At 40.5% G+C, this 26,933-nt stretch overlaps 1 protein-coding gene across 1 annotated transcript in view; it reads right to left on the bottom strand.

Annotated features, from left to right (window-relative positions):
* Positions 1-23,971, bottom strand: part of LOC116050921 (NACHT, LRR and PYD domains-containing protein 12-like) — a 164,507-nt gene extending 140,536 nt beyond the window's left edge. Inside the window, exons 1-8 of the mRNA XM_036000526.1 lie at positions 23,837-23,971; positions 19,044-19,157; positions 18,364-18,486; positions 18,229-18,273; positions 16,069-17,824; positions 15,778-15,951; positions 13,705-13,878; positions 11,405-11,575 (exon numbers count right to left, since the gene is read on the bottom strand). Of these exons, the coding sequence (XP_035856419.1) occupies positions 11,405-11,575; positions 13,705-13,878; positions 15,778-15,951; positions 16,069-17,824; positions 18,229-18,273; positions 18,364-18,486; positions 19,044-19,104 (2,504 nt within the window). The 5' untranslated portion in view covers positions 19,105-19,157; positions 23,837-23,971. The remainder of the gene's footprint in view (positions 1-11,404; positions 11,576-13,704; positions 13,879-15,777; positions 15,952-16,068; positions 17,825-18,228; positions 18,274-18,363; positions 18,487-19,043; positions 19,158-23,836) is intronic.
* Between the last annotated feature and the right edge of the window lie 2,962 nt (positions 23,972-26,933).

Raw genomic sequence — 26,933 nt, 5'->3', positions numbered from 1 at the left:
CTACTCATTCATACATTCATGCATCCAGTTTAAAGTCCTCCTCACCCACAAAGCCCTCCATAACCAGGCTCCATCCTACCTCACAGACCTGATCCACGGTGGTATCAGAGTCCAAGTCTGCTGCTTGTCTTCTGGGGACCTCGTTGCTCCGCTGCTCCGGGATCTGGTTGTCCTCCATTCCTCTCTTTGTCTCTGAAATCCAGCAGATAATAATAATAATAATAATAATAATAATAATAATGCATTTTATTTATAATGCACTTTTCATCAAAAGATCTCAAAGAGTTACAGGTTAGAAACAACAACTAGATAAGCAACAAAAAAAAAAAACATCTAAAGGGGACCAAAAGCTTTGCTAAAAAGAAATGTCTTAAGGCCTTTTTTAAAACAGTCAGTGGATTGAGGTGCCCTCAAGGTGTCAGGGAGGGCATTCCACAGATGTGGGGCAGCAGCACAAAAGGCCCTATCTCCCATTGTCCTGAGTCTGGTTCTGGGTATGTGGAGGAGGTTTGAGTGAGTGGAGCGGAGGGAGCGTGTTGTGTTTTGTGGGTTGATAAGTTCTTTGAGGTAGGGGGGGCATGTCCATGGATGCATTGATGTCGGAAAAAGCAACACATTTACAAAAAGGTGACAAATGTCTGAGAAAGCCATAAAAAAGTTGGAACAAAATCAACAAAAATGAGGAAAAAAGCTATCAAAAGCACATCAATAAACCTCAAAATGAGTTTGACACCCCCGGCCTTAGTACATTCATGTGGATTTTTTATTTAGTATCTTTTCTTTTATTGTCCATATTATTCATGTGGATTTGTTATTTTATCATACTGTTTATGATGTATGTGTATGTTGTGTGTGATGTCTGTCAGCTATTGGGACCTTGAATTTCCCCTTGGGGGATCAATAAAGTATCTATCTATCTATCTATCTATCTATCTATCTATCTATCTATCTATCTATCATATTCTGTCCTATAAACAAGCGGCAGTTTTCACCTCGTGACGTGTGTTTACAGTGTTTGCTGCGTTTGATAAAGTGCGGTGTGAAAGCAAACCAAACAAAAATGAAAATGCAACAATGTTGCAACTTCAGCCCGAATCGCGCCGAGTCCACCGAACTATAGAGGAGCAACAACCGGAGCAGACACACGCTCAGCAACGGGAGTCCTGTTTACCTCAACCTTAATAACTGCAGAATAACAGCTCCGTTAGCATTAAGCAGTTAGTGTTTACCTGAGTGTGTGCGGGTTTACCTGGAGCTCCACCGCCTCAAAACTCACTAATAGGCTCCACAGCTAACAAATATCCAAATATCCCGCCAGTCCAAGATCATAGTGAAGCAACGAGACTTCCGGTTCCGGTTCGTTTCCTCCAAGTCAGGTTTTTTTCAGTTTAAAAGTTTAAAATGAAAGCTCGTCGCCACATGGCGGGCAGCAGGGGAAACAACAGATACGCATACAGTTTATTAATCAGCGTTATTATATTCAGTGGTGGACTGTAACAGAGTACATTTACTCAAGTAGCCTACTGTACTTAACTTAGATACTTTTACTTTACTTGATTATTAAATAATGTACAGCACTTAAACACACTTCAATGATAATTGACAGAAACAAAATAAAACTATCAAAAGCCGTCATGGTTCATCTTTCCACTGTTCCAACAATCACCACTCTGGTTTGGTTGAAATAAACCCTTAATTCAGCCATTTACATGCGGAAATATGCTGGCTCTATACACGCTAAAAGTCCTGATTATTTACATGGAGTCTGGTGTAGTTTGGTGATGGTGATTTTGGGTTTCATGTTAAACTAAAATGATCTTACTCTTTAACAAAACATCTTATAATTTAGTCCCTGTTATATATTATTCTTATTCATAGCCAGTTAATATTTCATAGTCATAGTTAATATTTAATAATAATCTATTGCACTGTTCAATCCCTGCACTGGTCACTTTTGCACTACAACCATTGCACACACTCTACCATAGCACCTTATCATGGTCATTGCATTTCTGTGAGTGATTTTTATTTTTATTTTTATTTATGTATGTGTGAAATATGTGTATATGTGTTTGTTGTGTTATGGTTGTCTAAGCTACTGGATGCCTAAAATTTCCTTCGGGATGAATAAAGTATCTATCTATCTTTCTAAAACACATGTCAAACTCAAGGCCCGCGGGCCAAATCCGGCCCCTCGCAAAGTCTGATCCGACCTGCATATCAATCTAGGTTCACAATATATTTTTGCCCACCTAGTTGTGAAACCTGACACCCAAAGCAGAATTTGGCAAATTTGCTGACTTTGAGAGAGTTTGCATATTCAGGCTGTGAAAGAGCTTGTTGTGAGTCAGCTGTGTGGTAGCCTACTTAGAAAATGTAATCATTGTTTCGCATGATTTGCTCAATTCTAGGATGGCTTTGGAACTTTTGTTCAGGGCTTCATGTGGACCAAACTGTAAGTGAGAAGACTGTAAAAAGTACTCAAAGATATTTTACTTTTTCGATGAAATAAAAGCATGTAAATAAACTATACATGGCTGGCCCTGCGATTCTTTTTCTCCAGTGTGGCCCTTAGCGACATTGAGTTTGACACCCCTGATCTAAAAGGTCTATCTCTGTAGGGATCCTTTCCATAATGTTGTCAGACACTTAGAATAATAATCTGAGTCTGTCAGCAGCAACAACAGAACTTTTAGTGGATGGATCGTTACATTTTAATATGGAATTTAAACACAGACACACCAGGAAGGATAAATCCAACAAATCAAGTCACAAATAATGAGTATGTGGCCTTGTTTTGTTTTATTTATTATATTGTGTTCAGAGAGCTGAAGAAGTCCAGAAATCCCTGCAATTCACATGATACGTCCAGGACCAACTTTCTTAATGAATTTGCATTAATTTGTTCCACATTTAATATGAAATCATTGACATTAATTTACAAGTCAGATGAATTAATATGCTGTTTGCTTTTTGACTTGGTCTGTATCCTGCTGCTCCATCATTCTTCAGTGTCTGCTGGAGTTGGCTTTCCATTTTCTGACTTTGTATTACATCATCAGTAGCTTTGCTTTCTGTCTGAACAAACCTCAACAGATTTAAAACAAAGTGAATACAAAATGTAAAATAAAGATTATTTAATGACAAGTCAACAAAGAAAAAAAAATATGATGTTAAACTAGAGAGCAAACAATTCAAAACGGCCAACTTCCAGTTGGGCGGAGCTAATGAAAGTAAATTGAAAATATGTCCGTAATGATGAGAGGAATATGGAGCAGGACCACGGCGACAGCTGGAACCATGATTTTGGTACCACCCTAATCCAAGGAATCATAAAAAACATAAGGACTCCGGGGAATAAGCTCCCCAGAGCTAGGTTAGTAACAAGCATTTCTGGGACATGGATGCACACAGATGGAAAGAGAGAGGAGAGAGAAGCTCAGTGTGTCAAAAGAAGTCCCCTGGCAATCTAAAACTATAACAGCATAATTAAGAGAGACAGGTTAAGGAGAGGAGCCTGGTCGGCCTAGAACTCTCCCCAACCGGATTGGGCTGTACTGGCCTGCCTCCCTCTACTTTGATTATATTATTGATTATATTGTAAATTAATCTGACGACTATGATGAGAAGCAGGTGGGCCAGGCTATTCGGACGCTGCAACTCCTCACTCCCTAACTATAAGCTTTATCAAAGAGGAGAGTTTTAAGATACTCTTAAATGTGGTGACGGTGTCTGCCCCCCGAACCCAGACTGGGAGCTGGTTCCACAGGAGAGGAGCCTTATAGCTGAAGGCTCTGGCTCCTGAACCCAGATTAGGAGCTGGTTCCACAGGAGAGGAGCCTGGTAGCTGAAGGCTCTGACTCCCATCCTACTTTTAGAGACTCTAGGAACCACAAGCAGCTCTGTATTCTGGGAGCGCAGTGCTCCAGTGGGGCAATAAGGTACTAAGAGCTCTTCAAGATATGATGGTGCTTGACCATTTAGAGCTTTGTAGTTCAGGAGAACGATGTTAAATTCAATTCTGGATTTTACTCTCCAAGCTAACATTAGTCAAAGTGTTGACACATGAATTGAGTTGAGCGTTGTTTTGATTTAACAACTTTGATTCAGATTCTTTGAGGGGAGGAGTTGAAATATGCTTATTTCACAGATTGATTTAATGGTGATTTACAGTTTTACCCAGCTTTTTCAATGTGAAATATTTATTTATTTATTTTTTATTTGTTGTTTATTTGAATAGGGACAGATAAAAAAAACATAGATTATTACATAAAGAGCAATCCGATGCCTGTATCACAGTGTTTATAGCCATGGCTAATTCGCAACACCTGTCCCTAGAAGGGCTTTTAACAGTTAAAATAATAAATGAACCAAATTTTTACAGTGAATACAATATAATGTCCAGAAACCAGTTAGCAGCAATAAAAATAAGTGTAGTAAATAAACACATTCACTCGAACTCACACAGATGCACACCTCACATACACACAACTATATATTTCATATGCCATGATCACACTGCTGCTGCTGTATGAACCATGCTTTTGATAGTTTTTTAAAGGTGGACATTTTAGTTAGAGTCTTTATATTTGTAGGAAGCCAGTTCCACAGATTGGCTCCTTTCACAGAAAAAACATTTTTTACAAATAAAGCCAAACTTTAGAGCGCCGCTTACTGTAACACAACGAGCACCCGCTGGAAGTGATTCTGCTTCATGTCAACACCCACACACTATCCCACCAGTGTGGACAAACCTGCATCTCTTTTCTTTACAAAATAAAACACTGTCACAAATCAAAACTGTTGCAGTGCATGTCAAATACTGTATATATAATTCATAGGAGCCATGTTATGTTTGTTTATAGTTGTTTATTTATAGTTTTTTCACCTATTACGTAATGTATGACGTCACGGGGGTTGGTTGGTTCCTATTCTCAAATGGACAATAAATCTTTGAATGATATCACGGAGTGGAACTGAATTATTCAAACAGGGCGTCATACGTGATTGTTCCCTGACTCAGCCTCTCAGCTGCTTATGAATGTCGCAAAGAAGTCGCTACATAATGATAATAGCACATCAAGAGGAACTAGGAAATGTGGAAAAGTGTTAAAAAGTGACTGACAGATGGATGATCCAATCACATCTACAATCAGCACTATATCCTGTGCTTTAAGATTCTTTCTCTCCACGTTCCACTTTTGCCTTTCCTGCATCAAGGGAAGATATTCTTTAACCCAGCGTTTCCAGAACAGGTCAGCGATGTACTGCACCTGTCTCCATCTTCGTCTGGAATAGCACTCTTCTTTCTTAAACACACCTGGTGGTAGCAGGGGTTTTCCTTTCAGCAGGAGCAGATGGTTAGGTGTGAGGGCCTCCGGATCACTAGGATCATCTGAAACTGCAGTGATGGGTCTATCGTTTAGGATAGTCTCTACTTCACAGAGGCTCTCATCATCCAGGATTTGCTGCCTAACAATGGAGTAGAGGACCTTCTTGATGGTTGGGATGAGTCTCTCCCATGAGCCTCCATGGTGTGAGCCAAAGGGAGGATTAAAAGTCCATCTAATGCCTTTTGTTGATCGGTCCTGCTGGATCTGGTCATGATTCAAACCAGCAAGTGCTTATCTCAGCTCAAGGAAAGGACAATTCTCTGTTCTCAGCTGAGGTGGACACATTACTGCTCCAGTGTTTACTATTGCGCTACACTGTCTGCATACATTAGCTTAGCAACTAGTTTCATTGTGGTTGAATTTTAGCCTGCATGCATGCTTTTGTAGCCTAAAAGAGAGCAGCTTATATTAGAGAGAGAAACAAGTTAGCAGCACGGGGAGAGCAGCAGTCAGCTGGAAAATGCTCAAAACCAGAGAGAGGATAGGAGAGGACGGGGAAGCCTGTCTACATAACTGCAGCGTGAAACCAAACTGGCCCAAATGTAAAAACATAAACCTTGGTCCAGACTTTCAGGTGTGAAACGGGACGTTAAACGACGTCCACAAAGCTTAAAAGGAGTAGACATGAAGCTAAATGTCCCTAAAAGTAGTGTGCTATTTATTTGCCTTCCCATGAAATCAGACTGTACGTGTTAGACTGTTTTTAGCATTCAAGGCAAGGGAATTTATTCATAAAACTTAATTCATAAAGCAAATAAATCCGAAAACCCGACAGGTCATTAAAAAGCTGCTAAAAATTAGATTGTTGCCAACTTGGCAACTCTTCTCTTCATGTTCAACTAGCGACTAGCAATTAATGTAACGTCTTCAGACCATTAGGGAAGAAGCGAGATATATTTTATTGTGATTAATTCCTGAACATACTGCTTAAATCCCAGCTGAGTAATCAAAGTCCCCGGCTCTTCTGCATCTCTCTCCCTCTCCTCTTCAGCAGCAGACACAACCACTCAGCTTTATGCAAATGATAAGCAATGATGTCACCAATGTACAAATGAGCGAATGACAATGACACAACGACTTTTAAGAACTTTTGGAGCTAGGGTTATTATTACGCTCCTACGTTACACAGAGAGGAGTAATCTCTCTGAAATTAAAAGCTAGATAAATGATATTATTAACAGAACAGGTGTCCAGGGAAGAAAGAATTACAGAAAACTGTCTGAGAAGTCTCACCTCAGTATCTCCAGTCTACACTGGGATTTCTTCAGCCAATCAGAGAGCAGCTCCACCCCCTGTCTAGCAGCTGAGCAGACAGAGAGCAGAGAGGGCGACTCTGCAGTTCTCTAACTTGTTGCTCTCTCTACCAATATAAGCCGCTCTGTTTTAGGCTACTGCATGCAGGCTGAAATTGAACTGTGCCGATTTATTGGGATAAAGCTATAAACAGAAGGAAACTCCGCTAGCTGTTAGGCTAATGTGCAATGGTAAACACTGCAGCTGTAACGTTAATGTCAGCTGAGAACGGAGAAATGTTCCTACCGTGTATTACGTCTTTGCCTTTCCTAATACCTTAATACACGGTAGGAAAGGCAAAGACGTAATACACGGTAGGAAAGGCAACGACATTTCTGCGATACAAGACATTACACAGGTACTAATCATTTTTTTTTATAATTTATACTCTTTATTGATCCCCAATGGAGAAATTACAATTTACACTCTGTTATTATTACACACAGGCCTGAAACACACACACACACACACACACACACACACACTAATGGAGAGATGTCAGAGTGAGGGGACTGCTCTGCCCTACAAAGACAAAACGCCGTAACATCATGTTTGGTCAAAAATGAGTTAATGTCATTTTTGGGTTATTTGAGACCTCCTTTATCATGTGAATAAATATCGTGAGTCAATTTGATTGTTTCAACGAGAAAATAAAGGTCTATGACAACCGTAACATCCAAAACGATACAAGAAACCACAGCAGAACGACGTAACAGCCGTTACGGCTCTTAGCCTTTGTTCCGTCACGCTGAAGTTGAGTTACGGTGTTCTGACTTTGTTTAGCCAGGCTTCAAGAGAGATGTTACTGTGCCGCCGTGATGTTACTGTACTCTGGCTTTGTCATACTGTCAAAGTTTGCCGCTTTTAATTATCACCAAACCACGTAACATACAAATGACACATCTTTGAAATAAAGTGGGGATGGTTGAGATCTGTCAACGTCAGTGACAGCCCAGAGCTAGCTAAATTTAATCTGTGTCACGTAGCGCTAACGGTGATGCTGACACACCTCCTCACTTGACGAAGCCTGATATCAGACACCGTAAACCAATTATTAAATACACAGGCATCCTACCTTTCCATGCAATCCGATATAATCCATGGAAGATATAATCCATATAAATGCACATCATCTGCTGTATCCACAACAATCCATACGTGTTTGTATTTCCTTCTTGCAGGTGTTCATGTCAGCTCTTACACAAATCCATAATAGCAGCTAGTTATCGCTAACGTCCGTACAAAGTAGGCTAACCTAAATGGTCGGTCAACTCTGTCTATGTTATCTCAGAATTAAAAAGTAGTAATCCAAGTTGAGTTTGTTGACTGTGCATCGTGAGCAGTTTGGTGGCCCTTAACTCTTAACCAGGGGCGGTTCTAGGATCAGACCTTTAGGGGGGCTCAGCCCCTAATGAGAATATGACACGGATACAGTGCCTTGCAAAAGTGTTAAACATAATATATTTATCGTTAAACAATAAATATACCTTTGTATTCAATTATAATTAAATTATCTTTATTGAGAAAATATTTATTGTATTTATTCATATGGTATACTGTACTGCAAAGTAACTTATCTGTCATACTGTTTAACTGTTAGTGTTGCCGCACTATCCTGATCATTATAGCACTAAATAGGAACAACCAAAGGTCTTCTATATAATTTAAAACTAATATCATGATGACTATACCTTGGTTAGGTGTTCTTAGTATGTAAGGTATGGTGAACAGCAAGCAAATATTGATTATATGTCAGTTACTGTCTTTTGCCTTTGCACGACTCTTTGTTTTTGGCACATGATACAAAGGCAGAGTACAGTAACTGCCAAACAAGGGTCAAAGGTCAATTTTGAGCTCAAGATTTTTTTGCATACAAACATTTCTTCATTATAGCAACTAGTTGTCAAATATTGGGAGTCCTACCTATAATACTTTTTTCTGGACAAAACAGAAACTTTAAAGTCATTTTTCTCAGTTTCACACTCTAGCGAGTTAAGGTCTTTTGCCTTTGTAGGGCAGTGCTGAACGGACAGAAAGAGGAAAATGATCCATTGTTGTCTTTGAGTTCTGGTCCGTTTTAATACATTCTTTAGACACCCTCAGTGTCTGCAGTTTGTATCTTTTGTTCTTCTGTAAATCAGACAACAGCTTCAGACCTGATTCTCCTGGAACACTGCGGTCCAGCGTCAGTTCTCTGAGGTGTGAAGGGTTCGACTTCAGAGCCGAGGCCAGAGACTTACAGCAGCTCTCTGTGCAGTATGACAAACTGAGAGAGAAACACATTGGTTTAATACCACAGTAATACAATCACTGTCAGGTGTTAAAATCAATACCTAGTCTTTATTATCTCTCCTCTGGTAGTTTCATTTTATTGGGTCTTCAAATGTCCAAACATAAGTTAGAAATCTGGGTGTAACAGACAAATTAATTCTGTCATCAGCAGCAGCTTTTTGCTCATCAGGTCGAGGCTAAAATAAAACCTTTTTCTCTCTTTTGGAGATCTGGAGACCGTGGAGATGATTTATTACATGAGGTCTTGACTGCTGTAACCATCTCGCCTGCAGCTGGTTTAACATGTAACAGTGAGACTCCTTACTGGTACCAAGAACAGCCAATATTTTGATGGTAAGTTTTGTTTAGTAAACCTTGAATCCATGTAAGACACAATGTCATCAGACATAATCCATGTCATTAGAATCAATGAATCCACATCATTAGACACAATGTGTACACATGTGCAGGCCAATGTTTTTTTGCGGTGATGACGGTGACGAGCTCAGACCCAAGGTAGGCATCACGTGACCGCAGTATTGCGGTATGTATATTTTTATCTCTGTGTCCAGTTTAGTTTAGGTGCAGAATGTGTTAAGCTTAGCTTATCTATGTTCACTGTAACATGAAAGAAAAGTAAACTACTCCCAGTTTAAGTGTTCCAAAGTCCACATTACTTGTATTATAAATCAACACAAACATACTGTGCATCTGGATGTTCTTACCGGAGTCTCTGAAGTTTACAGTTGGGACTTTTTAGACCATGAAAGAGCAGCTCCACTCCAGAGTCAGTCAGCAGAGAATTTCCACTCAGGTCTAACTCCTCCAGACCAGAAGACTTCGAGCTGAGAACTGATGAAATGTTCTTACAACATCTGTCGGTGAGGTCACAGTTACTTAACCTAAAGTTAAAAACAAAATGAGTGTTAACATTTAGCAAACACTTCCCTCTGTTCTCTACACTTAAACACAACCAGAGAGCTGCAGAGCTGTTGGGTTTCTCGAGGTTGAATACTTATGAAGCGCTCTTTGATGCTTTGAGCACTGGCAGCAGCCTCTCCAGAACTTTATCTGAACCTTTGTGCAGGCAAGCGGGGTTAAGACCGTAAACAAAGAGAGGAGGGCTAACGTTAGGCTAAGGCTAACTCCTTATCGGCTATCACTTTGCAGCATTTTCCTCGCCAACGTACAGTCTTTAGCAAACAAAATGGATGATCCTCAGCTGCAGATCACCACTTCTAAATGTATTATGGACTGCAACATCATGATTTTCACGGAAACATGATAACAACAGCGCTGTGCAACAGCATCTGCGAATGATGAGTATGACGTTACAAAAGCGAGACACTAGTGTAGATAATGTTACCTACCCACGCAGTAACTAATCACATTCCCTCTCACACACATTGGCCAACTCTGGCAGACTCACTCTCTCCTCCTTTTCAACATAAAATGAAAAAATAAAAAGTCATAAAATTTGCAGGATGACAAGTGCGAGTAGTTTTAAAAATGACTCGCACAGTCTCAAAAAATGGTCGGTCGCAGTCTGGAGCCCTGCCCCTTAAGAACATATCTGGAATGACAAGTCGACAATGAAATGATGCGTCGACAATTTTTTATAATCAACGTTGTTGATTATGTCAACTAATCGTTGCAGCCCTAGTTGCATGTAGGTGACAGTTTGATTTGGTTTTATGTTGCTTCATGAAGCTTTGAGGTGTTAAAACTAATTAGAAAATATTAATTAGACCTGACTCACACATGTTGAACATCAGAATTGGATCATTTTCAGGAGTACGGTCAACAGGAGAGTTTTAGCCAGCTGGTGAGGTCTTGACTGCTGTAACCATCTCACCTGCAGCTGGTTTAACATGTAACAGTGAGACTCCTTACTGGTACCAAGAACAGCCAACGACGGGACCATTAACCCTGTCGACTATAAATACAGCTTTAGTGGGCTCTTCTGGAACGTAACCGCCTATAAAACAGTGAATTGTAGATTTTAAACTTCTGTTTGAGTACAGATTAAATAAACCAGTTGATAGTGGATTTTGTTCCCTTTGGACAGAGCCAGCTAGCAGTTTCCAGCCTTTATGCTAAGCTAAGTGGCTGTAGCTTTATATTTAGCGTACAGACATGAGATTTGCATCAGTCTGAACATCTGACTCTGAGAGGGAAAAAAAAAACATATTCCACAAAATGTCAAACTGTTCCTTTAAACAACTATAATACTCTGACTTATTGGCTGCTACTTGAGTTGTATCAAACAGTAAATGTTTTACTTAACTGTACTGTGCTAGGATGAAGCGCCAGATTGAAACATGTTTGCAGTCTGAGTCTGACTAACACTAAAATTATCTGAAATTAAAAGCTAGATAGATTATATTAATCTCAGAACAGGTGTTCAGGGAAGAAAGAATTACAGAAAACTGTCTGAGAAGTCTCACCTCAGTATCTCCAGTCTACACTGGGGTTTCCTCAGCCAATCAGAGAGCAGCTCCACCCCCTGGTCCTTCAGGTCGTTGTAGCTCAGGTTGAGTTCTCTGAGATCAGAGGAGTCGCTGAGGGCAAAGGTCAAAGACCGGCAGCCAGCTGCTATTAACTCGCAGTGTCTCAGGCTGGAAGGAGACATTTAAACACAGTTTTCAGATCAGAGTTTGTTTTGTGTTCTAACTGTTTGTGGAAGAGAATAAATATATAATAAATAATATAATAAATGTAGTATAACTATAATGTAGCTGTGAACAGATTTAGTGTTTCTTAATGTATTAACATCTATAACTCCTCCTGTGGAGACCAAGGGGAGGCTGCTGTATGAACAGATCATTAATAACAACACAGTAAAACAGCTGTAATCATATAAAACATGTTTCATAGAAGTTATAATAACAACAAACACACTACATTAAAACACACTTAAAATGCCCTTATATGTGCTCACAATATTTATAAAGTTATAAAACATTTATTTAATAATAATGTAAATACACTTTTAGTGTGAAAATGGCTTCAAATACCTGAAAACTGTCTGAACACCTGAATATGTGACAACATTTTATCACTTTAATTCAAAGTGTGATAACGACCACAATACTCACTCCAGTGTCTCCAGTGGACAAAGTGTCTCTGCCAAGAACTCAGAAAGGTTTTTAACATATTATTATGATTTTGACTCATCGTGAATCTTTGGTCTGAACTGGTCTTTAGTCTGTGATGTTGCATGTAGGTGACAGTTTCATTTAGTTCTATGTTTCTTCATGAAGCTTTGAGGTGTTAAAACTAATTAGAAAATATTAATAATTAGACCTGACTCACACATGTTGAACATCAGAATCGGGACATTTTCAGGAGTACAGTCAACAGGAGAGTTTTAGCCAGCTGGACACTAATTTAGATGTTAAAGACAGTGGAGATGGTTGTGGACTTCAGAAAGAACCCAGCCCCACCTGCCCCCATCACCCTCTGTGGCTCCACAATCGACACTGTGGAGTCTTTCCGCATCCTGGGAACTACCATCTCCCAGGACCTCAAGTGGGAGCTGAACATCAGCTCCCTCGTCAAGAAAGCACAACAGAGGATGTACTTCCTGCGGCAGCAGAAGAAATTCAACCTGCCAAAGACAATGATGGTGCACTTCTACACAGCCATTATTGAGTCCATCCTCACCTCCTCCATCACCATCTGGTACGCTGCTGCCACTGCCAAGGACAAGGGCAGGCTGCAGCGTGTCATTCGGTCAGCTGAGAAGGTCATTGGCTGCAATCTGCTGCCGCTCCAGGACCTATACGCCACCAGGACTCTGAAGCGTGCTGGAAAGATTGTGGCTGACCCCTCCCACCCCGGACACAAGCTCTTTGAGTCACTCCCCTCTGGCAGGAGGCTGAGGTCCATCAGGACCAAAACCTCACGCCACTTAAACAGTTTTTTCCCCTCCGCCACTAGCCTTATTAACAAGGCCCGGAACCCCCCCTGACTCTCTCCACACCCCACCTCTGGCTCCTCATGCCACTGTACCTACTCTGCTGTAGCGTTCCTTTTTTACTACTGTTTAACTTATTTTACTATTTATTTAAATTTATTTTATCGTTATTAATACATACTGTGTGTATATGTTTATACTTATATTGTTTATATTCTTTTATCCTTCTTATATTTGAATGTGTGACATGAACCAACAACAATATGACAAATTCCTCGTATGTGCAACGTACTGGCAATAAAGCCCTTTCTGATTCTGATTCTGATTCTGAAATGTCCCCAGAGTCAGATAATATTATGTATATTTTCATATCTGTATGTCCAGTTTACTTTAGGTGCAGAATGTGTTAAGCTTAGCTTAGCACAAAGAATAGTAGCAAGCCCCATTGAAAGTGAAGTATTCCACCTTTCAACATGTTGAATCTTGTTAGCTACATGTACATCAGACAGACTTGGAGGTGTTGGATGTGAGTTCTTCTCTTTCGATGGAGCTATGCTAACAGTTTCCCCCTGCTTCTAGTCTTTGTGCTAAGCTAGGAGCTATCTCTGGACAAAGTTAAAACTGATATCCACCTGAAACATCTGACTCTATTAAAGATGGTATATGTACATTATCAGCACATGATATAAGATATCTGAAGGGAATCTTTCATCTATGTTCACTGTAACATGAAAGAAAAGTAAACTACTCCCAGTTTAAGTGTTCCAAAGTCCACATTACTTGTATTATGAATCACCACAAGCATACTGTGCATCTGGATTTTCTTACCGGAGTCTCTGAAGTTTACAGTTGGGACTTTTTAGACCATGAGAGAGCAGCTCCACTCCAGAGTCATACAGCTCATTTTCACTCAGGTCTAACTCCTCCAGACCAGAAGACTTCGAGCTGAGAACTGATGAGATGTTCTCACAACATCTGTAGGTGAGGTTACAGTAACTTAACCTAAAGTTAAAAACAAAATGAGTGTTAACATTTAGCAAACACTTCCCTCTGTTCTCTACACTTAAACACAACCAGAGAGCTGTTGGGTTTCTTCAAGCTTTCTTTGATGCTTTGAGCAGTGGCAGCAGCCTCTCTAAACAAAGAGAGGCGGGCTAACGTTAGGCTAAGGCTAACTCCTTATCGTCTATCACTTCGCAGCATTTTCCTCGCCAATGTACGGCCTTTAGCAAACAAAATGGATGATCCTCACTGCAGATCACCACTCGTAAATGTATTATGGACTGCAACATAATTTAAACAGTGGAACAGGTTGATGCTCTTGTCGCTGTTGGACAGTTTCTTGATCTTCTTGTGAATTAACTTGATTGTCTTCTAGTTGCTCTGTGGATGTCTTTCTTTGAATCCAACTCGTTTCTGAAGAAGCTCCTGATTTTTATCCTGTGACAGACCGAGCAGGAAGCGCAGGAACAAGTCCCATTGTCCATTATCCCTGTCCAAAGCCATATCTACTGCGTTCTGGGAGAGGAGGAAGATGGGACGTTCCTTTTTCTTTGATGACACTTTCACGCTTGTCTGGCTGGAAAGCAGATTTTTTCCGCTATCTAAGAAAGTCTCTAACACATACAGAGCTGCCAGAAACTCCTGAACACTTAAATGAATGAAGGAGTAAATAGGCTAAGGCTAACTCCTTATCGTCTATCACTTCGCAGCATTTTCCTCGCCAGTGTACGGCCTTTAGCAAACAAAATGGATGATCCTCACTGCAGATCACCACTCCTAAATGTATTATGGACTGCAACATCATGATTTTCACGGAAACATGGTAACAACAGCGCTGTGCAACAGCATCTGCGAATGATGAGGTTGGTGCTATGAAAGCGAGACACTAGTGTAGATGACTTTACCTACCCACGCAGTAACTAATCACATTCCCTCTCACACACATTGGCCAACTCTGGCAGACTCGCTCTCTTCTCCTTTTCAACATAAAATAAAAAAATAAAAAGTCATAAAATTTGCAGGATGACAAGTGCGAGAAGTTTTAAAAATGACTCGCACAGTCTCAAAAAATGGTCATTGGCTGTTTGGAGCCCTGCCCCTTAAGAACATATCTGGAGCGACACGTCGACAATGAAATTATGTGTCAACAATTTTTTATAATCGACGTTGTTGATTATGTTGACTAATCGTTGCAGCCCTAGTGGCATGTAGGTGACAGTTTGATTTGGTTTTATGTTGCTTCATGAAGTTTTGAGGTGTTAAAACTAATTAGAAAATATTAATAATTAGACCTGACTCACACATGTTGAACATCAGAATCGGGACATTTTCAGGAGTACGGTCAACAGGAGAGTTTTAGCCAGCTGGACACTAATTTAGATGTTAAATGTCCCCAGATTCACATAATATTATGTATATTTTCATCTCTGTGTGTCCAGTTTATTTTAGGTGCAGAATGTGTTTAGCTTAGCTTAGCTTAGCTTAGCACAAAGAGAAGTAGCAGCCCCATTGAAAGTGAAGTATTCCACCTTTCAACATGTTGAATCTTGTTAGCTACATGTAACATGTACATCAGACAGACTTGGAGGTGTTGGAGGTGAGTTTTTATCTTTTGATGGAGCTGTGCTAACAGTTTCCCCCTGCTTCTAGTCTTTGTGCTAAGCTAGGAGCTATCTCTGGACAAAGTTAAAACTGATATCCACCTGAAACATCTGACTCGATTAAAGATGGTAAATGCACATTATCGCCACATGATATAAGATATCTGAAGGGAATCTTTCATCTATGTTCACTGTAACATGAAAGCAAAGTAAACTACTCCCAGTTTGAGAGTTCCAAAGTCCACATTACTTGTATTATGAATCACCACAAACATACTGTGCATCTGGATGTTCTTACCGGAGTCTCTGGAGTTTGCAGTTGGGACTTTTTAGACCGTCAGAGAGCAGCTCCACTCCAGAGTCCAGCAGATTGTTTCCACTCAGGTCTAACTCCTCCAAACCAGAAGACTTTGAGCTGAGTACTGATGAAATGTTCTCACAACATCTGTAGGTGAGGTTACAGTTACTTAACCTAAAGATAAAAACAAAATGAGTGTTAACATTTAGCAAACACTTCCCTCTGTTCTCTACACTTAAACACAACCGGAGAGCTGCAGAGCTGTTGGGTTTCTCGAGGTTGAATACTTACGAAGCTCTCTTTGATGCTTTGAGCACTGGCAGCAGCCTCTCCAGAACTTCATCTGATCCTTTGTATTTCTTCAGGTCAAAGAAATCCAGGTCTTCATTGGAAACGAGCAGCTGAAAGGCCAGAGCTGACCAATGTTCAGGTAAGAGTTTACCAAAATGTCCTGAGCTCTGGTACTTTTGGACTTGCTTTACCAGAGACTGGTCACCCAACTCATTTAAACAGTGAAACAGGTTGATGCTCTTGTCGCTGTTGGACAGTTTCTTGATCTTCTTGTGAATGAACTTGATTGTCTTCTGGTTGCTCTGTGGACGTCTTTCTTTGAATCCAACTCGTTTCTGAAGAAGCTCCTGATTTTTATCCTGCGACAGACCGAGCAGGAAGCGCAGGAACAAGTCCCATTGTCCATTATCACTGACCAAAGCCATATCCACTGCGTTCTGGTGGAGGAGGAAGATGGAACGTTCCTTTTTCTTTGATGACACTTTCACACTTGTCTGGCTAGGAAGCAGATTTTCTCCTCTATCTAAGAAAGTCTCTAACACGTACAGAGCTGCCAGAAACTCCTGAACACTTAAATGAATGAAGGAGTAAATCTCTTGTTTGTGAAGACCAGATTCTTTTCTTATGATCTGTGTACAAACTCCTGAATTAACTGCAGCTTCTTTCAGATCAATTCCACAACTTTTAAACTCGTTTTTATAGAAGAGTATGTTGCCCTTCTGAAGCAGTTCAAATGCCAGCTTTCCCAATTTCATGATCACATCTTTGTCTGTTTCACCTTCCTGATATTCCTTCAGCTTTGTCTGGATGATCAGGAAGTGTGTGTACATTTCAGTCACAGTCTTGGGCAACTCAGCTTCTTCTGTTTCTGTTAGGAGACTCTGGAGAGCTGTGGCTGAAATCCAACAGAAGACTGGGATGTGGCACATGATGTACAGACTTCTTTGCGTCTTTGACTGAAGATGATCAGAGATCTTCTGAGCCATTTCCTTGTCACTAACTTTCTTCTGAAAGTACTCCTCCTTCTGCTCATCATTAAAGCCTCGTACCTCGGTCACCCTGTGGAAGATCTCAGGAGGAATCTTAGTGGCTGCAGCTGGTCTACTTGTGATCCAGACTGAGGCTTTGTGCAGCAGTTTCCCTGAGATTAAGTTGGTCAGCAAGACGTCTAATGGTGTGGTCTTTGTAACATCGCGGCACATCTCATTGTTGTTGAAGTCCAGAGGTAATTGGCTTTCGTCCAGGCCGTCAAAGATGAACAAAACACTTGATTTGCTGTAGTCTGACTCTTTCAAATCCTTTACTTCGTCAAAATAGTTACCTATTAACGTCAGAAGACTCCAATCCTTATCTTTTATCAAGTTTAAGTCTCTGAATGTGAATGGAAATATGAAATCAGTAGTTTGGTTGGCTTTTCCTGTTGCCCAGTCGTGAGTGAACTTCTGCACAGCGACAGATTTTCCAATGCCACCGATTCCCTTCGTCAGAACTCTCTGAGGAGGGTTTTCTTCATTTGATAAAGGTTGAAGAATGGCATTGACCTGGATTTTCTCATCCTCACTCAAGCTCCTTTTGCATTCCAAGTTAACCACTTCATGTTCACTATTAACCTCCCCACTGCCTCCTCGTCTGATGTAAAGCTCCGTATAGATCTTGTCTAAAGGAGTCGATCCATCTTCCTTTGTTCCTTGTGACAGATCCTTTGTTGTATTTTCAAGGAAAGATTTTAAGTTATCTCGGCACCTTTGAATGTTTGCTGAAAGATGAATGAAATCATAGTTACATTATTTTCACAAACTCTTTCACGTTAGCAAATACAGTATGTATGTCCATGTGTGCCTTGGTATTTTCATATCCATGTCCAGATTTACTTGGACGGATATCTGGTCCATATAAGTGCAAGTAACCCTAAATAACTGTCATTCATTTTAGATCATTACACCAACAAGATGCTCAGATGCTGGAAGGCTAACAAGATTTAGCAAGCAAAACATGAAGTATAAGATGGACAGACAACAGAGAAGAAAAACATTTTACCTTCAACAATGTAATCTCCACAAAACCTTATAATAATTCAGTCTAGTTTTGTTTTCATTGCAGAAGTAAGGTGAAGTTTATGGTTATCATTTGATTGTGAAAATCTGTTAACAAACACAATACCTTTGTTTTTGGGAGAAGTCTCGTCTGTCCTGTCAGGAGACGAGGCTGAAACACAAACATGTTACATTTTAATCCAGTACATATTTAAACATAAATGTGTTTTATTTGATTTATAAATTCAGGGGAAACATTTACCATACGTGTTGTTGATGATATTTAGATCCCTCCCCACATTGGAACTGCTTAACTGAGGTGTGTTGACGACACCTCCATGCTGGGCGGTGAGTGTTGGTCTTCCTGCTCCACTCTGAGTTTCATCTGGTTGAGAATAGACAAAATAATCAGGAACCACAACTCATCAACTCCTGAACTGCTATAAAGAGGTTCAGATATTCTGTTTTGTTAGAGCTGATTTAGCAAAGACCTGAAAGATCAAGAACAAATAAAGCTTGGTAGATAAAAACGCTGCCTTGAATACGTGGTTCCCAGCCCCCTCGGGATTGGACCCCTAAAAATCAAAATGAGAAGCAGAGCTGGAGGATAAGTTGGTGAGGGAGGCTGACGGACAGTTTTCTGCTTCTAATCTCTATTCAGATGTTTAAACGTTGCTTTTAGGTGTGAGGGAGGACAAACATTCTAAGATAGGTACCACGTATCTTCTCTCTGTCTGCCAACATTTCCTGTGTCCCCCTCAACTGTATATCATCTTTCTCTTAGGATGGCCAAGTCATGTGATTGGCTCGTACTTTTTGCCATCATAGTTTGGGTTTGGGTTATTCTGTCAATAAAAGACAAAAAGGCCCAAAGTAATCTTTTTTTTATTTCTTTTGTTCTCAGAGGCTGGTGTGTATACAGCCTGTGAGCCATCATCTTACCACGCTGTGATGTTTCTGGATCCTCAGGCCAGCTAAACCAAGTCGTAAACCAGTTTCCCATTCTGCATTTCTTCACCGAGCTGCTCTCACTGAAGAAGAATAAACATCACACAGGTAAGGAGCTGAAGTCAGAAAGTGATTTTATATCATAAAGCATCTTTCCATAAGTGCACAGTTATTATTAATAATGAGAAGACAAAGAGCAAGTTAGTCGTTAGACTTGTTCGAGACAAGCTTGTAAAGTGGACGTTAGCAGGTGGCAGCAGTAGGCGATGACAAAAAGCTGCAGACAAGTCGAACAGTTTCCAGCCGGTTGAAGCAGCCTTCAGGCTGAACAGGAAGTCACAGAAACACTCACATCCTGTTAGATCTGATTCTGATGTATTTAAATATTATCAGACCCATATATACTCAGTCTCCAGTTGTTTTGATAATGACAGAGTAGCCTCTTTAAATGCCCTATATGTGATCTGTTGATATAAATCAGTGGTTCTCAATCTTTTTTGGGCCAATGCCCCCCTATCCATAATCCAGGTCCCTAACGCCCAATAAGATGTAGATGTGGCTAGTTGCCCCAAATATTAATGATTACGCCCTAATATTAGGCCTATTATTGTTTTTACTATTGTTGTCACAAATAATCAAAAAATCATATCATTGAATGACAATCAACATATTTATTAGTTTCCCAGGTGTCAAAAAGTCATGTGAATATAGAAATTATATTTACAGGTGTTTAAAAAAATGCAGCCATTTGACATTCAATTTAAATAACAGCAGTCAATCAGAACAACTAGATATGTAACTTTCCAGCTCTCAGCGAAGGTGGTCGCTTTTTCTCCCTCTCCCTCCCAGGCCTACCCTGCTTGCTATCTTGTCTCGTGTTGTCTGTTGTTAACTTTTTAGAGACTCTCCCTGCAAGGCTCTACAAATACCTAAAATCATGGAATTGATTAACTGGTCTCTCAGCGCAATTGACACTGTATTCTCGAGGAGGAGCACTGGTTCGGGTGAGCCAGCATGTCCTGACGGGACATTTTCCGTGGAGAACGTTGAGGATATCTACCTATTTGGAACCCTGATAACTGGAATGTTGCTGATTGGAGGATGCTTCGCTCTGGTTTATCGGAAAATTGGAAAGACTTTGGTAGCTGTCCAAAGCCTAAGGAAGCTGCCTGGCCTGACTGAAGCTGTCGAAAAAGCGATCAGTTCGCAAACTGGAACTATTAATCGCGTGATGGAAAACAACATGGTAATGACCCGCGGCTTGGATACCATCATGAAGAAGGTCATGGATTTGGAAAGAAAAATTGACCAGTTGAACAATTGTACAGTTGGACAATAGAATGAATGTTTAAATTAGAGCAGCCATTCGTGTAGACCAAACAAATTTAATCTTTCGGCCCCCTTATCCTGAACGGCCTTGCCAAGGCCGTTTCTTGAAACAAACAGTCACCCTGTTGGGGCTCTGCAAGCGAGACTCTCTTGGTTCCTCCCCCGTCTTCCCCACTGTCTGCTGATTGTCGTATCGGTTCTGGACTGTTCAAGGGTGTCACCACGGCAACGTGCTGTGTTATCGCTATAACATTCTGCGGACTGGGACACTAGTGGGACTGCCGGGCTGTGCGTTTCTCAGCAGGCCAAACTCCCCCATCCTACCCTCTCCCCAGTCCCACGCCTTCGCCACTAAATGTGCAACTGTACATTTATGTTATGTTATGTTATGTTATGTTGTGTTCAGCAGTGCAAATGTACTGTTTGTGTGCTTATGTGCTGAGGTGTTTTTTCCTGTTCCCACACTGTTCTTATCTTTATGAGGATAGTCTGAGAGTTGCTTTTTTTCCCCTCTCCTCTCCTCATGTGATGCTGTATTCTCCCTGCGAGAGTTAAGAGAGAGTTGTGATGGCGCCGCATATGGCGACTCTGTGTGTCTGTGCGTGTTGCTTTAATGTGACATGCACCTACAACACCAGGACAAATTCCTTGTGTGTGTAAACGTACTTGGCAATTAAGCTTTTTCTGATTCTGATTCTGATTCAAACTTTAATTAGGTAAACAAACACTAACAGTAGCCAATTAGAAACAGCTAGCAATTTAACATTCAAATCTATTTTTCATTCAAATCTAAATCTATAATCGAATTGTTCCAAATGGAAAACAAGCTGCACGTATCAAGGGGAAAAAGCAGAAGGATTTACTTCCATATGGAAATAAGTTTACAACCTTTGAAAGTTAGTGAGAGCCCTTTTTTGATGCTTAGAAGAGTATATGTTAGAAGAGTATAGGTTAGAATAGTATAGGTTTGAAGATTCTAGGTTTGATATCACCTCTCTTGCGTGTAAATAGCAGAAAAAAAACGTTTGGAGAAACGCGACCCCACATCACGCTGCGTTTTGAGGAGGTGTGAGAGTCCTGTACAGTAAACAGTTACATCACTGCCTCTATTGCTTCCATAAGAAAGTTTTAAAACACCAAACACAAGCCCTGAACTGCCCGGGAGTTTGGGGAACAGCTGACTGTTTGCCAAACAACAAAGCACAGTCGATATCTCTCGCTCGTCTCTTTTCTTTCTCTCTTTCTCCGTGAAATGAAGCTACCTTCAGTTACAGTAGGAAACGTTGGGTTCTATAAAAGATCTGACGAAAAACTGTTACTGTGAAATATAAAGTCTACTTGTGCTACATTGGGGGGTTAAAGAACACAACAGGATGTCGCACCACCCTGCGGCGATTGCTTTTTTCTTTCTTTTTTTTATCTGAACACAGCTTCACGCTGAAGTAGGTTACGGAGCTCATTTAAGACGATGCTCTGACGTCCCGTGTCCATGAAGGCAGCAGGGAGCTGCGCCAAACAAAGCTGACAGTGGATTTCCACTGGCTGCAGAACGTCTGCGGACCGGCTCCGCTGCTGAACGGCTGCGTGCTCCGCCGTCCGTCAATACCCACCAGGTCTGGATTTGTTGCGGCACGGCTGCGGCCATGACTGACAGCTGTAGTCACGAGGACCCACGAGATCTCACGAATTCATGTAGAATAGAACCACAAAACCAACAAGTTCAAATAAAGTTCCCGTGTCTCGCTTCTCAACATCGCAACAAAACAAAAAGAGCAGCAGTCAGTAGAGGAGAGCAGCAGTCAGTAGAGGAGAGCAGCAGTCAGTAGGAGAGCAGCAGGCAGTAGGAGAGAGCAGCAGTCAGTAGGAGAGAGCAGCAGTCAGTAGGAGAGAGCAGCAGTCAGTAGAGGAGAGCAGCAGTCAGTAGGAGAGAGCAGCAGTAGGGGAGAGCAGCAGTCAGTAGGAGAGAGCAGCAGTCAGTAGGAGAGAGCAGCAGTCAGTAGGGGAGAGCAGCAGTCAGTAGGAGAGAGCAGCAGTTAGTAGGGGAGAGCAGCAGGCAGTAGGAGAGAGCAGCAGGCAGTAGGAGAGAGCAGCAGTCAGTTGAAAAAACTCCGACACAGAGAGAGGATACGAGAGGACAGGGCAGCCCGTCTACAAACCAATCAATTATAAGTATCTGGAGACGCAGCTCACGTAGGTGATGACGGCAGGACGTAGTGCATAACTGCAGTGTGAAACCAAAACTTACCGGATTAATTATTGCTGTTTTTATTGCTATATTTATTGCTGTTTTTAATAAGTTCATTGTTGTGTGGTTTGTGTTGTATATTTCCATGTGATGTCTTCCTGCTGCATACAAATCGCCCTTCTGGGACAAAGAATAAACTGAACTGAACTGAACTGAAATGTACACAATGTAACAAAAACATGAACCTTGGTCCGGACCTTGGTTCGGACTTTCATGTGTGAAAACGCCCTAACTTGTATGTCGACAGACTTAAGAAACTGTGAACATGCTCTTCTTTTGTTGTGCATGTTATAGGTTTACAAAGTGAAAAAGCCCAAAGTCCCCCCCAAAGGGACTTACCATCTCCAACAGAAAACACTGTTCACAAACTGCTCCAAACAGCTCTATTGTAGTCCAGCCTTTACTTCAGAGACAAACGTGGTCACTTTGGAACACACGTTATAATGCTCACCTAGCTGCTAGCGTGGTACGCCCTCATACTCTGCTTCTGACTGGCTAGTAGTCCTCTAGGTACTGTCAGGGCACACCCTCATACTCTGCTTCTGACTGGCTAATAGTCCTTACCTAGGTACTGTCAGGGCACGCCCTCATACTCTGCTTCTGACTGGCTAATAGTCCTTACCTAGCTACTGAGCATGTGCGACTCCCAACAAAGATGTTACAGCAGTGGGAGGTCTCACTCTGTAGCTAAAACAGAGACCTGAACACAGGGTGAAAAGAGGAGCTGCAGCAATGTACAGTACAACAAAAATATGGATTAATGGATTATGAATTAAACCATCTAAACCTATTCTGATATAACCTCTAAATACAATTATGAACCTGAAAATGAGCATAATATGAGGTCTTTAATGATCGAGGCTTCTCAGTGATCTTCAGCAACCTTTCTCCGATAACAGCTGTTGTTGATGTTGACATTAGATTATTTTATAAACATTTTAAATTTTAACATGTGCTATCATTGTCTGAACACCTAGAACACTTATGCACATAAATTAAGACAGCCCAACTAAAAGCTGTTTCCTGTTTTACATTCCTTCACCCAGCTTCTCTCACTGTAGACGTAAAGAATAAACATCGCACAGGAAATGTTACAAGGAGCTGAAATAAAAGGGATTTTATATCATAAAGCCTCTTTCTACCCAGTTCTCCTGGGAGCCCAGTTATTAAAGAGAGGAAAAGAAGAGCAGATTAGTTAATATTACCTTTACAGTTCATGTAAAAGGAGCAGAAAACAAAGTCAAACCTTGTGAGTTGCTTCCTGTTATAAGCTCAACTGCCGCCCAGCCTGTCTTTGTGAGAAAAACAGGAAGGGATTCTGCTTCATGTTAACACCCACACACTATCCCACCAGTGTGGACAAACCTGCATCTCTTTTCTTTACAAAACTAAACACTGTCACAGATGAAAAGTGTTGCAGTGCGTCAAATATATATAATTCATAGGAGCCATGTTATGTTAGTTTATAGTTGTTTGTTTATAGTTTTTTCACCTATTGCGTAAGGTAGGACGTCACGGGGGTTGGTTGGTCAGATCTAACAGGATGTGAGTTTCTGTGACTTCCTGTTCAGCCTGACGGCTGCTAGAAACTGTTCGACTTGACTGCAGCATTTTGTCATCGTCCACTGCTGCTGCTTGCTAACGTCCACTTTACAGGCGAGACGCAGCTCATCTAGAAAGAGCCTAACATCTTCCCTCTCTCTGTCTGTCCACATGTCCTGTCTCCATCTCAACTGCAGTGTTTACCCTAAGATTTTATTTTTTTATTTTACGTTTTTCAGTAAAACATCACATCATTTTGGACCGTTATTATTACAATATCTGTGTCTGAAACATTGGAAAAGGTAGAGCAGATAATTAATAAATAAATAAATAAATACTAAAACTGAGGGACCAACTACAATCATTAGATCTGAGAAAAGTAATTTAGTTAGTTTTGATGCTCAAAATGATTTTAATTGAATTTAGCTTAGGTGGTTCCCAAAACAGTTTGGGTGCTGCAGCTAAACCTTGTAATGTAAACCCTGAACTGTATTCTGTCAATAAAAAACCAAAAGGTCCAAAATATTCTTGGAAGTGTTTCTCTTCTCTCAGACTTTTTGTATCGTGACTGCTGACGCCAGAAACCAGAGAAACCAGAGAGCACAAAACATAAATCAGTGACAGTTAATAAGTTAATAAGTGAGCCATCATCTTACCAGCTGTGATGTTTCTGGATCTTCAGCTGATATTTCTTCACCCAGCTGCTCTGACTGTAGAAACATAAACATCACACAGACAATATTAATAGGAGCTGAAATAAACAGGATTTTATATCATAAAGTTTTTATCCAGTTCTCCTGTGAGCCCAGTTATTATTAATAACAGTAAAAAGAGCAGATTAGTTAATAATAACTTCACAGTTCATGTTAAAGGAGCAGAGATTAAAGTCAAACCTCGTGAGTTGTATCTCAGCTGCTGCCCAGACTTGTCTTTGAGACGTGAGAAAGCAGAAAGTGATTCTGCTTCATGTTGTCTTGTTTTTAGGTTGTGACGTCGACATTGTTGACTTTCAGTATATTTTCTCTCTGAAGCTGCTCACAGGTTTCAAGTCCATAACGTCTTTACAACAGAAATCCAGCGACTTTTCTTACCGGTTTGTTCTTCTCTTTCATTTATCTTTTAGAATGACAGCTGTGATGATTGCAGCTCAAAGAGCGTCGGCTAATGGCCGTTAACTGTTGGCCTCTTAACGTTAGGTTTATAGGTTAATGTTGATGCTAAACTGGCTCTTTTGGAGGGGACATATATTCTTCACCGTGATCTTTACCTAACGTTAAGTTTTACACACACACACACACACACACACACACACACACACACACAGACACCACACACACATGCAAACACACACACCACACACACAAACACACCACACACACACACACACACACACACACACACACAAACACAAACACACAAACACACGACAGGCATCAGGAAAGAATAAAACAAATTAATTAATAGAATACATTAAATAGGGAGAACAATCTTACAGTTTTAAGTGTTTTTTTTCACACGCACACATACCAGTTTACATGTTGGATGAGGACCAACTTTAAAATAATCACTTGTGAGGACCACCCTTTCTAAAGGTACTAGAGGTATGAAAAAAATCACACACACACACACACACACACACACACACACACACACACACACAAAACAAGTATGTGTTTTTTTCCCCAATAGCAATTTATCCAGTAATTGTTTTGTTTTTTTAACTTTTGTTTTGTTGCTAAATTTGATGATTTGTGATTCTATTTTTCTTTATTTTTTTTTTTGTAAAAACTCTTGTTTAATTACTGCAGACATTCTACTTTTGAGTTTTACAGAAGACTGAGTCTGACAATAAAAATAGAAACACAAAGACTGCATTCAAATGGTGCTTGTGTGTATGGTTTTGACATAATGAGCCAAATTCTGCAGAAACTGTAAGCAGATTGTGTTGAGCACCAGTGAACACAGCGAATGTGACGTCAGCGACATCTGCTGGTGACGTGGAGGTAGTGCAGTCAGATGAGACAGACACACGAGCACAAACTGTTGTTTCCTCAGGAAATGGTTCCAAAAAAACTGAAGCATATAATTTCCTCAAATGTGGAGATGGAAATTAAAAGGATTATTTAAGGAAGGAAAGAAATAGTTTTGGAGTGAAAGTAGAAGGTGGCAAAAAAAATAATTTATTTGAAAGAAAGTAAAAAAAAAAAGGTGTTCTGGTAAAGATTTCCTTGGCAACAGCGAGCTCCACCAATCAGAGACGTGGCTGTTACGCTGAGGATTGTGGGTAGTGTAGTGCTTCTCCGTGACATCGCGAATAAAACGTGTTATTTTTCTAAAACAAGGTTGATTTATTTTCTACCTTAGATGGTTTAGACATTATGGATAATAATCTCAATCCTTACCGAGAAAAATGAACTTCCGGAACCAGACTAAAGTGTCTTAAAACAATAAAAAATACTACAAAATAAAAGACTTCGAAATTGTGAGCTAAATATAAAATTTAAAGGGACGAGTGTTGGTGTTTAGTATGAATGAATATCCTCTATATATACTCTGGTAGGAAGCCGCTGAGAATTCTGGGATATTTTCAGGATGACGGTGATTTTTTTGATTAGTATGCATTACAAATATGTGAAATAACGGTAACACATCACTTATTTATAAGTAGATATAAAAATATACAGAACAATTAAAACAAATAAACGACAACAAACAAAAAACACACACACACACACACACACGGACACGCACACACAACACACAGACAC

The sequence above is a fragment of the Sander lucioperca genome, chromosome 4 (assembly GCF_008315115.2).
Source record: "Sander lucioperca isolate FBNREF2018 chromosome 4, SLUC_FBN_1.2, whole genome shotgun sequence".
In the NCBI taxonomy this organism is placed as follows: Eukaryota; Metazoa; Chordata; class Actinopteri; order Perciformes; family Percidae; genus Sander; species Sander lucioperca.
This window is presented reverse-complemented; position numbering and strand designations above follow the sequence as displayed.